Here is a 12,500-nt window from a genome sequence, read left to right as displayed (position 1 = left end):
GTCCGCCTAGGAAGCGAGAGAATCTGAGCGCGTTGGTTCGAATCACAGCTCAGCCGCCGATCTAGACCTTGAGTGGTGGTGTGGACGCTAGTTATTCGGATGAAACGATAAACCGAGGTCCCGTGTGCAGCATGCACTTAGCGCACGTAAAAGAACCCATGGCAACACTAGGCTTGTTCCTGGCAAAATTCTGCAGAAAAATCCACTTCGATAGGAAAATCAAACAAAACTGCACGCAGGAAAAAAAATTTTAAATGGGTGGTGCTGCAGTGTAGCGACGCGCTCTCCCTAGGGAGAGCAGTCCGAATTTCACACAGAGAAATCTGTTGTGATAAAAAAAAAATTAAAAAAAAGAAATACAAATACAACAAATTATGTTGAAATTACCGACTTTTCAGAAAACACGACGTGATTTTTCTCCACCCTGACAGCCGACATTGATGTGTTCGAATTACTCACTGATGTTGCAGACCAAGATGATGATGGTCGTGGTGGTGCTGATGTTGCTGATGACTGTGAGTGTGGTCAACACGCAGCCAGACTGGATAGAGAATGCCATAGAGTCCTTCAGGACTGGCATCAAGAGAGACGGACAGGGAGCAGCAAGCAGGCTGAGGGACGCCATAGAGGCTTTCAGACTTGGCATCAAAAGTCGTGAACCTGATACCAACTGGTAAGAAACACGGGCTTTCTTTTCTATTTGTATTTGTATTTGTATTTCTTTTTATCACAACAGATTTCTCTCTGTGAAATTCGGGTTGCTCTCCCCAGGGAGAGCGACTCGCTACACTACAGCGCCACCCATTTTTTTGTGTATTTTTTTCCTGCGTGCAGTTTTATTTGTTTTTCCTATTGAAGTGGATTTTTCTACAGAATTTTGCCAGGAACAACCCTTTTGTTGCCGTGGGTTCTTTTACGTGCGCTACGTGCATGCTGCACACGGTACCTCAGTTTATCGTCTCATCCGAATAACTAGCGTCCACACCACCACTCAAGGTCTAGTGGAGGGGGAGAAAATATCGGCGGCTGAGCCGTGATTCGAACCAGCGCGCTCAGATTCTCTCGCTTACTAGGCGGACGGGTTACCTCTAGGCCATCACTCCACTTTTTTGGGGTGGGTATAGGGGGTGGGGGTTCAGGTTTACTGTTTCTGTGTTTGTTGGTCTGTTGTTGGTTTGTATGTTATCTGCCTGTCGTGTCTGTCAGTCTGTGTATATTTGTTGCCCGTTCTTTCTTCCTGCCTATCACTCAGTCTGTTTGGTTGTGTTTGTTTGTCCGTCTGTAATTTCTTCTATGTTTCTTTGTCTGTCTGTCTGTCTGTCTGTCTGTCTGTCTGTCTCTCTCTCTCATCTATCTATGTACTAGTCATCAATCTATCCATCTATCTCATTTATGCATACACACACTCACGCACACACACACACGCACGCACACACGGACAGTTAGACGGACACAAACAGACAGACAGACAGACAGACACACACACACACACACACACACACACACACACACACATACCTAGGTCCATACATACATACAACATTAATTAATTAATTGGTCGATTGATTGGTTGATTGATTGATTAATTAATTGATCTGGTCTTCTATGTCTGTTGTGGTTCTTTATTTTGAGTGTCATTGTTAAAAAAAAATTACCAAGAAAAACAAAGAGAGAGAGAGAGAGAAAAGAAGAAGAAGAAAAAAATTTTTAATTAATGTCGGTTGTTTTATCATACAGAAAACAAGGAGGCAGACCCCCCCCCCCCCCCCCCCCCCCCCCCCCCCCCCCCCCCCCAACAGAACTTCAGCTAAAGACAAAGACGCGATCACCAGCCATTTGGATCCCGGGACACTTACATCCATATCTCCACGTGTGTTCTGAAGAACAGTGCAGCTGAAAACTCTTGATCAATTTTGCAGTCTTTCCCCGGCTCTCATTTTCCTTAGCCAGTTATCTGTAGCAAGCGGATGGAATAAATCTTTTTTCTGAATCTTCATTCATTTGGATTGTTGGGGTTGTTTTTTTCCCTTTGTCAGTACAACAGTGGAATGGAAAGCTAGTTGATGAGTTGGTTGGAAGGTGGTTAGTTGGGGGGGGGGGGGGGGGGGGGGGGGGGGGGGGACGGGGGGTTGGGGGTAGGGGGGGGGGCTTGTTCTTTCTTTGGTTTGTAGGTTGGCTGGGTTGGCTGGTTGGCTTGCTGGTTGGTTGATTGGTTAGTTAGTTGTGCGGGTAGCTTCTAGGAGACTATTTCTGAAGTGGGAGATAGGTGTGTGGAAGAAGTCGTTAGACAGTCATGGGTGTGGGCATGTTCATGGTGACATTCTTACACAGACACACACACAGAGAGACGCACGCACACACACACACACACACACACACACACACATATATATATATATATATATATATATATATATATATATATATACAAGGAATAGATGTACATCAAACAGAAAGTACAGACAGTTAGATAGATCGATAGATAGATAGATAGATAGATAGCACAGAGATATACATGTACCGCAGTGTCAAAGAACAGTGACAAAAACAAAACTGGCTCACAAAATCACACAAATACTAACAATGCCAAGTAAAACTACAAAACAAACAATAGCCTCAAAGGTATCTGCACATGTCATACAACTGTGCTAAAGTAACAAACATGCACATTGTGACCACTGTCTTACTTTCCCACGAAGTGACAAACTCAGTTGCTGTAATTTCCGGAACAGTGGATGAATGAATGAATCAATAATTGAATAAATAAATAAATGAATGAATAAATAAATAAACGAATAGATAAATATACAACAATGACGATCACGCTATTTCTGTTTGCAACGTCTATAATATGAACACACCACTGATGATTACAAAAAAAAAAAAAACAACCAACCAACCAAACAAAACAAACCCAAAACAAAACAAAACAAAACAAACAACAACAAAAACAAACAAAAAACGATCAATAAAGCACACTAAGAATGTACGTGTTGATAAAAAATCCGATAAGACGCTAAGCATGCCAACATGAATTAATGTTCATGGAAATGAAACCGAAACGAGGTTCTTTGTATAGTAACACAATATCATCCTGATACGCACGCACAAGATCAAAGTGGTGTGTGTGCCAGTGAGAACGTGTATGTGTGTGCTTGTGAGAACGTGTATGTGTGTGCTTGTGAGAACGTGTATGTGTGTGCTTGTGAGAACGTGTATGTGTGTGCCAGTGAGAACGTGTATGTGTGTGCCAGTGAGAACGTGTATGTGTGTGCTTGTGAGAACGTGTATGTGTGTGCTTGTGAGAACGTGTATGTGTGTGCTTGTGAGAACGTGTATGTGTGTGCTTGTGAGAACGTGTATGTGTGTACTTGTTGTGAGAACGTGTATGTGTGTGCTTGTGAGAACGTGTATTGAATGGAACAACTTCAACTCTTTCCATACGAACGGCGAAAGAGACGACGTTAACAGCGTTTCACCCCAGTTACCATCATCAACCTATTGTAAGCGGAAGGCTCTTATACTGAAAAGGTGAATGTTGACAAAGAATACCACAATTCTGACGACGGAAGCTAAAGGTTGGGTCATTGAGACACCCACTGGACATCCGAGGGGTCTGTGTAGATAAGAGAAGAGAGGACTGGCCGTACTGAGTGAGTTAATGAATGGCACACAATGGCAATGAGCACAAGAGTATTAAGTACACGTGAAATCCTTCACAATAATAACAACCATTTCTGAGCAAAAACAATGAAATGAACCCCATTACTGAATGGTACACCATGGCTGCCAACACAAGAATATATGAAGTAAACGTGAAATCCTTCACAACATTAACAACCATTTCTGAGCAAAACAATGAGCCCATTTATTGAATGGCACACGACGGACGCAATAGCCGAGTGGTTAAAGCGTTGGACTGTCAATCTGAGGGTCCCGGGTTCGAATCACGGTGACGGCGCCTGGTGGGTAAAGGGTGGAGATTTTTACGATCTCCCAGGTCAACATATGTGCAGACCTGCTAGTGCCTGAACCTCCTTCGTGTGTATATGCAAGCAGAAGATCAAATACGCACGTTAAAGATCCTGTAATCCATGTCAGCGTTCGGTGGGTTATGGAAACAAAAACATACCCAGCATGCACACCCCCGAAAACGGAGTATGGCTGCCTACATGGCGGGGTAAAAACGGTCATACACGTAAAAGCCCACTCGTGCACAAACGAGTGAACGCAGAAGAAGAAGAAGAAGAAGAAGAATGGCACACAATGGCTATGAACACAAGAATATCAAGTACAAGTCAGATCCTTCACAACAATAACAACCATTTCAAAGCAAAACGATGAACGGATTTATTGAATGGAAAACCATGGCTATCAGCACTGGATTATAAAGCGGCACATCACTGAAATCCTTCACAACAAGAACGTCCATTTCTGAGCAAAAAAAAAAAAAAAACACTTGCAAACAGGAGAAAAAAAAATTTGGGGTGGCGCTGTTCTGTGCCGACAATCTCTTTCTGGAGTGGAACCAAAATTTCACACAGACAAATCTGTTGTGAAAAGAAGTAGTGCAACGCTACGCAATATAGTACAGTACAGTATAGCACAGTGCAGAGCAGTGCAGCACAATGCAGTACTATGCGATTCAATATGATACGAAACGATACGATACGACAAGATACAGTACAACACGATACAACACAATACAAAATATCAGTATAAAACATGAACAAAGAATGAAATGAAAAAAAATAGGACACAAACAAAATAATAAGTAAATACATTAAAATAAAACAAACCTAGAAGGCAAATAATTGAAATATTAAAAAAAAAACCACGAAAATAGTCCTGGCTCATCGAACCAACTAGCACGCAAACACCGACAAAAGCGACAAAAACTCACGCGCGCACACACACACACACACACACACACACATACACACACACACACACACACACACACACACACTCATACACATTCACACACACACCTGCACACACGAATGCCCCATGACCACAGTCCGCCACAACCCGGTCAGTTCACGCTCACTTTGTAAACTCCAGATCACAGAAACCTTGATTGATTACAACAACGATGAGGGTACGTCTTGCATACATACAGAGTTACGTAAAATGTTGCCTTTTCTTTCTTTTTCTTTTTTCTTTTTTTTTTTTTGGGGGGGGGGGGGGTGGTTTGTTTTGTTTTGTTTTTTGTTTGGTTAGTTGGTTGGGAGTGTTGTTTTTTTTGTTTGTTTTTTGCGAGTTTTTTTTTTTTTTTTTGGTCTCAGTCATGATACACAACGCACTTCAACAAACAAGTTTTGTATATTTTTTGTATTTTGTATTTTGTATTTCTTTTTATCACAACAGATTTCTCTGTGTGAAATTCGGGCTGCTCTCCCCAGGGAGAGCGCGTCGCTACACTACAGCGCCACCCTTTTTCTTTTTCTTTTTTTCTTTTTTTTGTATTTTTTCCTGCGTGCAGTTTTATTTGTTTTTCCTATCGAAGTGGATTTTTCTACAGAATTTTGCCAGGAACAACACTTTTGTTGCCGTGGGTTCTTTTACGTGCGCTAAGTGCATGCTGCACACGGGACCTCGGTTTATCGTCTCATCCGAATGACTAGCGTCCAGACCACCACTCCAGGTCTAGTGGAGGGGGAGAAAATATCGGCGGCTGAGCCGTGATTCGAACCAGCGCGCTCAGATTCTCTCGCTTCCTAGGCGGACGCGTTACCTCTAGGCCATCACTCCACATTGTGTCACATGCCTACATGTTATTGACCTTGCACATTTGTATTGCTTGTAAATTCTGATTATGGTTACTCAAGAGCATCTATTCACAAATGATTTGAATATAAAGTTAGTAGAATCTAGTCTTTTAGTTACACATCCACTGATAGGAGAAAATTTGTCATGACACATACTGGTCATTGTAGATCCACCGAAAAATAGGGATATTATTGTTTGTTTTCTTGTATGTGTCTATTTATTTACTGGTGTGTGTGTGGGGGGGGGGGAGTACGTGTGTGTACTCGTGCGCGCGTGCTCATCAGCCTGTCCATTATATTACACGAATATATGTCATTAGAAAAGTTGCGTAGCATGGCAAAACTGAAAGGGAAACAAGGGAAACCAGTGCACAGCGCCAAGACCATCACTGTGACAATCCGCCAACACACTTAAGCTGTCCATCCCAAGATGACGCCCAAAATAGACACCTCGCTTCCTTTAATCACTCACACATTCTGCTGCACCATTAATAAATGTCCTTATCGTGACGCTGAGTCTGTGCATTCTGTTTTACTTCCGATTACTTCCGATTAAAACAACGACAACAACAACAACAACAAAATTCTGGTGCACAAAAGGTACGTAAAAACAAAGACGGGAGAAAAAAAGTGAAAAAAAAAGAAATCTGCTGCAAATATATATATATATGGTATCACAAAGGAACGCTTTGTGCAGAAGACTTATACATGAAACATAATAAATGTACTGGCATATGGACGGACAATAGAGGAAAAGGAAGGATATGTATATGCCTTATATTCTTATATGGCCTATATATATAAATAAGTGTGGGTGTGGGTGGATGTGCGTGTGCGCGCGTTTAACCCATGTATGAACCAAGGCGTGTCCACCAATAATAGGGCCCACACTAAGATCTGTGTCATAACCTAGGTATGTATAAAAGATATATGATAGTCAGTCGTTATGACCATCAGAACAGCAAAGGAAGCAACGGCTGTTCCGACTATTTGGGCTAGAATTTGATTATAGTGGGGAGCGTTTTGCCCAAGTTACATCCCCACTCTCTCGGCCAAGAGGGTTTTAGGACAGTCGGCGTTGGGATGGTTCCCAAAGGCCAACCAGCCCACAAGGCTGCAGCACTAAGAGCCAGTGCAATTTTGCCTCCTAGTTTGAGAGTCATAATCTTTCACAAAAGACTAAGCTGTAAATGATTTCCCATTGACTGCAGAAACGATTCATAACACAGCTCTCACTTTGCTGTTGGCCCAAATGAATATAAAAGATACGTATCATATATATATATATATATATATATATATATATATATATATATATATATATATATAAGTCTGTACAGAAACCAAACACTTTGACCCACGACTGAGAGCAGTTGTTATGCATGCGTGTGAATGACTGGTGCGAAAGCGCTTTGATTTGTCTCTGCACAAGATCCAGCGCTATATAAATACCATTATTATTATTATTATTGTAACCCAGGCACATGTGAAAGATGAATATCGTACATAAATATTAGTATATATGTAAGCCAAACACATGTTCCCTCCCCCTCTAGCCCCTCCCTCCCCCCCCCCCCCCCCCCCCCCCCCCCAACACACACACACCTCCCCTCCCACAGCACTAGGGCCCACACTGAGAGCTGAGCTCATCATCGTCCGGGATTCGTCGTCCCTGAGGGCAGGCGGTGCAGGAGGTGGCGTTGTAACCCCCCTCTGTGAACTGACCCCGCGGACACTGCAGACACCGGCGGCTGCCGGGAGGCAGGTAGTGGCCCAGTGGACACCCCACTGTCACGAACAGCACAGAACAACAGGAACGTTCATGTCAGAAGATATGTTTGATTTACCTAATTGTCGTTGTTGTTTATTTCTCTTTTTTTTTCTAAACCTCTTCTCAATCTGCTCTCGCGATTATATATGCAATTGTATATCGTTACTGATGATGATAACTTTTGATAGAATGCACAACATGCCTTGGCAAATCACTTGAAAATGAACCTTGTAATGTATTGTACTGCAAGACTTCTAAACACGCGCGTATAATATACACCCAAATGTCATCGTCACCCTTACAGATCAGATCACTAATGCCTAACATCTTTTTCTTTTTTTTATCCGTTCTAGTTTTAACAAGCATTATCTGGGTATTGTATGTTTGTTGTGTGATATGACATTAAAAGGAAAATCACCTGAAAAAGGAAAAGGAAATAATGAAAAATAAAAATAACCAGTAAGATTTTCTGATTTTCTGTGGACAGAGGGGTTTGGGGGTGAGGGGGGGGACTTATTAAGGAAGCATGTCGCTGCAATGTGTGCTTCACTTTCACTGTGGTTATCCCCCATTTCCGCCTCAGAAGGGTCAGCTGCAATACACGAATACCATGAAGCACGGTACTATAGCGTAGACACACACACACACACACACACACACACACACACACACACACAAGCACACACACACACACATACACACAAGCACACAAGCAAGCACACACACATCACACACACACACACACACACACACACACACACACACACACACACCTCCCCCGCCCCCATGTAAAACACACACACACACACACACACACACACACACACACACACAAACACCCACACACACACACACACACAGAGACACACACACAAACACCCCCCACCCCACCACACACACACACACAAACACACCTCCTCTGCCCCGATGTCAAACACACACAGACAGAGACAGACACACACACATACACACACACCTCTTCCCCGCCCCCATATCAAACACACACACACACACGCACACACACACCTTCTCTGCCCCCATGTCAAACACACACACACACACACACACACACACACACACACACACAACACAACACAACACACACAACACACGACGCACCACAAGAGAAACGGTTCAGCGAGAGATGGTCCTGACGGAGGACAGTGCCGGGTGGACAGTCCACCCTCATGGAGGGGGGCCCCACCCCCCTCTCCCCCACCACCACCACGCCCCCCAGGTTCAGCTTCCCGGCTCTGACGTCACTGACCAATCGCTGACGCAGTCGCGCGTGACTGGACATGTAAGTCTGCATCACACAGAAAAAAAAAAAATTGGAGAAAAATCAAAAGTGGACATGTTTCACAAGCGCTGACTGTGGGGTAGGTATAATTATGTGAATTGCGACTTTGGTCTACTCCTATCCCCCAGCAATAATAAACTTTTACGAACGCAAATTCGAGAGACAACGATGACGCATATCCATGTAAAAAAAATAATAAAATAAAAAAATAAAAAAACAATGTTGATGATGATGATAATTGAGATGGCGACGATGGTGGTAACGATAACTATGACGATGACGACGACGATGATGATAATGATGATGACAGTGATGATGATGATGATGATGATGATGATGATGATGAAGATGATGATGATGATGAAAACAACAAGACAAAGATGAAGACGACGAAAAGGAAGAAGAAGAAGAATTTTACCACAAGTTCCACCATGCCTGAAGAAAAAAACAACAACAAAAAAAAAACAGGAAATATAGAAAGACAGACAGACAGACAGAAAGAAAGCGACAAAGGCAGAAAGAAATCATGAAAGAATGAAAGAAAAAAGGAAAGAGAGGAAGACAGAAAAAAGACAGACAGAAAGGGACAATGGCAGAAAGAAATAATGAAAGAATAAAAAAAAAAATAGGAAAGAAAGAAAGACAGACAGACAGAAAGGGACAATGACAGAAAGAAATAATGAAAGAATAAAATAAATCTTTTAAAAAAAAAGGAAAGGGAGAAAGACAGAAAGAAAGAAAGACAGAAATACGTTCGGAAACAAAGAAGACCGACAGACCAACAAACAGAAAGAAAGAAAGGAAGGAAGGAAAGAAGGAAAGAAGGAAGGAAGGAAAGAAAGAGAAAAGGAAGAGAGGAAGAAAAGAAAGAAAGAAAGAAGGAAAAGAAAGAAAAAGAGAAAGAAAGGAAGGAAGGAAGGAAAGAAAGACAGAGAGAAAAAAAGAAAGGAAAGAAGGAAGAAAGAAAGACAGAAAGAAAGAAAAGACAGAAAGAAAGGAAGGAAGGAAAGAAAGAAAGGAAGGAAGGAAGGGAAGGAAGGAAGGAAGGAAGAAAAAAGGAAAAGAAAGAAAGAAAGGAAACAAAGGAACACAAAGAAAGAAAAGCACCTGCAGACAGCACAACTCACCAGGTAGGTTTCTTCAGGTGACAGACCCTCCTCAACGTACGGCACGTGCACCTCTAGCGTCACAAAGTAGTAATGCGTGGAGCGGCGCTGCTGCTGGGAGACCCCTCGTCCGGAGGAGGCCCTGCGAAGCCAGGTCTTCTCTTCAACGCTCAGCTCTTTCCCGTTGACACTTCGTTTCCAGCGATATATTGAAGGCTGTTGGACACCGCAGGTTACCTGCAAGAGAGGAAAGAAGAAGGGAATATGCATTATTTTCCATTTTTTCTTCTTCTTCTTTTTTTTTAACCATCTCAAGCTGATGCAAATTAGGCTTATTGGTTCGCTGTATTGGCAAAATTTTGCGGCTAACTCAGTATACGATTCTGGCAGACCCGTCCTCTGGCTAAGCCGATCAGCGCAAATCCCTGCTTAAAGCGCTGAAGAGTCATTCCTTTGGCCAGCGGTTGACTTGGGGAAAGTCCAACAGAATTTTTCAGTCTCGCATTTTGGTTTGACATGGTACAGTATATGACATCTGCAGGACTGAAGTTTTATTCATTCATTATTTTATTCATTATTTGGTATACATGGTACCATAAATTACAGTTTTATTATGGTTATACCTACTTTTAGAAATGTGTTTTTGAAGGTTTTTGTTTGGCTGGTTGTATATTTGTTTTGTTTCTGTTAATTTATTTGTTTGTTTTATTTTCCATTGTTAACATGTTTGTTGTTTTGGTCCCATCTATAATATATATATATATATATAGCTAAAACCAATAACGGTTTTCTGCTCATTACTTTAACATCATCACTTCATCACATGATAGCTTGTTATCAAGAATATGGTAATTCCGAAAATTACATTCAAAACAGCACTTCCATTACGAAAAGGCCCGCAGTGAAACACACAAAAAAGATGTTTTCGATTCATTACTTTCATATTTTCCATCTAACACTAAGTCTAACACTGAAACAGAAAATAGCAAGTTGATCAGTCCATCACCTGTACGTTTTTCGCTGCACATGAAGGCACAGCAACGCATGCATCCTTGAAAATTGATTTCTGTATGCGCGAAATAAACTGCTGACGCAATTCCTCAGTTGAGGAACTGCAGTTGTTGGCGAAGTAGAGCAAGCTGATCTCTGTGACCTGTTGATAGGGCAGTCTTCTTTCTGTTGAAAAAAAGAAAAAGTCAATCAATCAACCAGCCAGCCAGTCAAGAAGTTCAACCCTTGAATATTGTTAATGAGTATGGTTGTCTGTGAAGAGCTATCACCTCACTGTGATAAAACACAGCTTTCTGCTCTGGATGTCGGTGAAGGGCTGTCACATCAATGAGACAAAAACAGAGCTTTCAGTTCAGGAAGTCAGTCAAGAGTTGTAACCTCACTGACCGAGCTTACAGGTCAGGGTGTCGGTGAAGTGCTGTCACCTCACTGAGATAAGACAGAGCTTAAAGGGAAAAATAATTATCAGAAAAGGGCTGTTACCTCACTGAGATAATGCAAAGCTTACAGGTCAGGATGTTAGTGAAGTGCTGTCACCTCACTGAGATAGGACAGAGCTCACAGGTCAGAATGTCTGTAAAGAGCTGTCACCTCACTGAGATAGGACAGAGCTTACAGGTCAGAATGTCTGTAAAGAGCTGTCACCTCACTGAGATAGGACAGAGCTTACAGGTCAGGATGTCTGTAAAGAGCTGTCACCTCACTGAGATAGGACAGAGCTTAAAGGTCAGGATGTCAGTGAAGAGCTGTCACCTCACTGAGATAAGGCAGAGCTTACAGGTCAGGATGTCAGTGAAGAGCTGTCACCTCACTGAGATAAGACAGAGCTTACAGGTCAGGATGTCAGTGAAGAGCTGTCACCTCACTGAGATAAGACAGAGCTTACAGGTCAGGATGTCAGTGAAGAGCTGTCACCTCACTGGGATAGGATAGAGGTTAAAGGTCAGGATGTCTGTAAAGAGCTGTCACCTCACTGAGATAAGACAGAGCTTACAGGTCAGGATGTCTGTAAAGAGCTGTCACCTCACTGAGATAAGACAGAGCTTACAGGTCAGGATGTCAGTGAAGAGCTGTCACCTCACTGAGATAAGACAGAGCTTACAGGTCAGGATGTCAGTGAAGGGCTGTCACCTCACTGAGATAAGACCGAACTTACAGGTCAGGATGTCAGTGAAGGGATGTCACCTCACTGAGATAAGACAAGAGCTTACAGGTCAGGATGAAAGTGAAAGGATGTCCCTCATTGAGATGAGACAGAGCTTACAGGTAAGGATGTCAGTGAAGGGCTGTTACCTCACAGATAAGACAAGAGCTTACAGGTCAGGATGACAGTGAAGGGCTGTCACCTCACTGAGATTATACAGAGCTTACAGGTCAGGACGTCAGTGAAGGGCTGTTACCTCACTGAGATAATACAGAGCTTACAGGTCAGGACGTCAGTGAAGGGCTGTCACCTCACTGAGATTATACAGAGCTTACAGGTCAGGACGTCAGTGAAGGGCTGTTACCTCACTGAGATAATACAGAGCTTACAGGTCAGA

At 42.6% G+C, this 12,500-nt stretch overlaps 1 protein-coding gene and 1 long non-coding RNA gene across 2 annotated transcripts in view; one reads left to right on the top strand and one right to left on the bottom strand.

The window, feature by feature from the left end:
- The window catches only part of LOC143286498 (uncharacterized), a 3,937-nt gene extending 1,941 nt beyond the window's left edge, over positions 1-1,996 (top strand). The window contains exons 2-3 of the long non-coding RNA XR_013055824.1: positions 471-673; positions 1,738-1,996. This is a non-coding gene — a long non-coding RNA (uncharacterized LOC143286498). The remainder of the gene's footprint in view (positions 1-470; positions 674-1,737) is intronic.
- A 5,362-nt stretch (positions 1,997-7,358) lies between these two features.
- Positions 7,359-12,500, bottom strand: part of LOC143286890 (sushi, von Willebrand factor type A, EGF and pentraxin domain-containing protein 1-like) — a 35,509-nt gene continuing 30,367 nt past the window's right edge. The window contains exons 17-20 of the mRNA XM_076594808.1: positions 10,955-11,124; positions 9,970-10,185; positions 8,662-8,848; positions 7,359-7,559 (exon numbers count right to left, since the gene is read on the bottom strand). Coding sequence (XP_076450923.1) covers positions 7,393-7,559; positions 8,662-8,848; positions 9,970-10,185; positions 10,955-11,124 — 740 coding nt within the window. The 3' untranslated portion in view covers positions 7,359-7,392. The remainder of the gene's footprint in view (positions 7,560-8,661; positions 8,849-9,969; positions 10,186-10,954; positions 11,125-12,500) is intronic.

This window comes from Babylonia areolata, chromosome 10 (assembly GCF_041734735.1).
Source record: "Babylonia areolata isolate BAREFJ2019XMU chromosome 10, ASM4173473v1, whole genome shotgun sequence".
NCBI lineage: Eukaryota > Metazoa > Mollusca > Gastropoda > Neogastropoda > Buccinidae > Babylonia > Babylonia areolata.
Note: the sequence above shows the minus strand (reverse complement) of the source record. Positions and strands in the feature narration are given on the sequence as shown.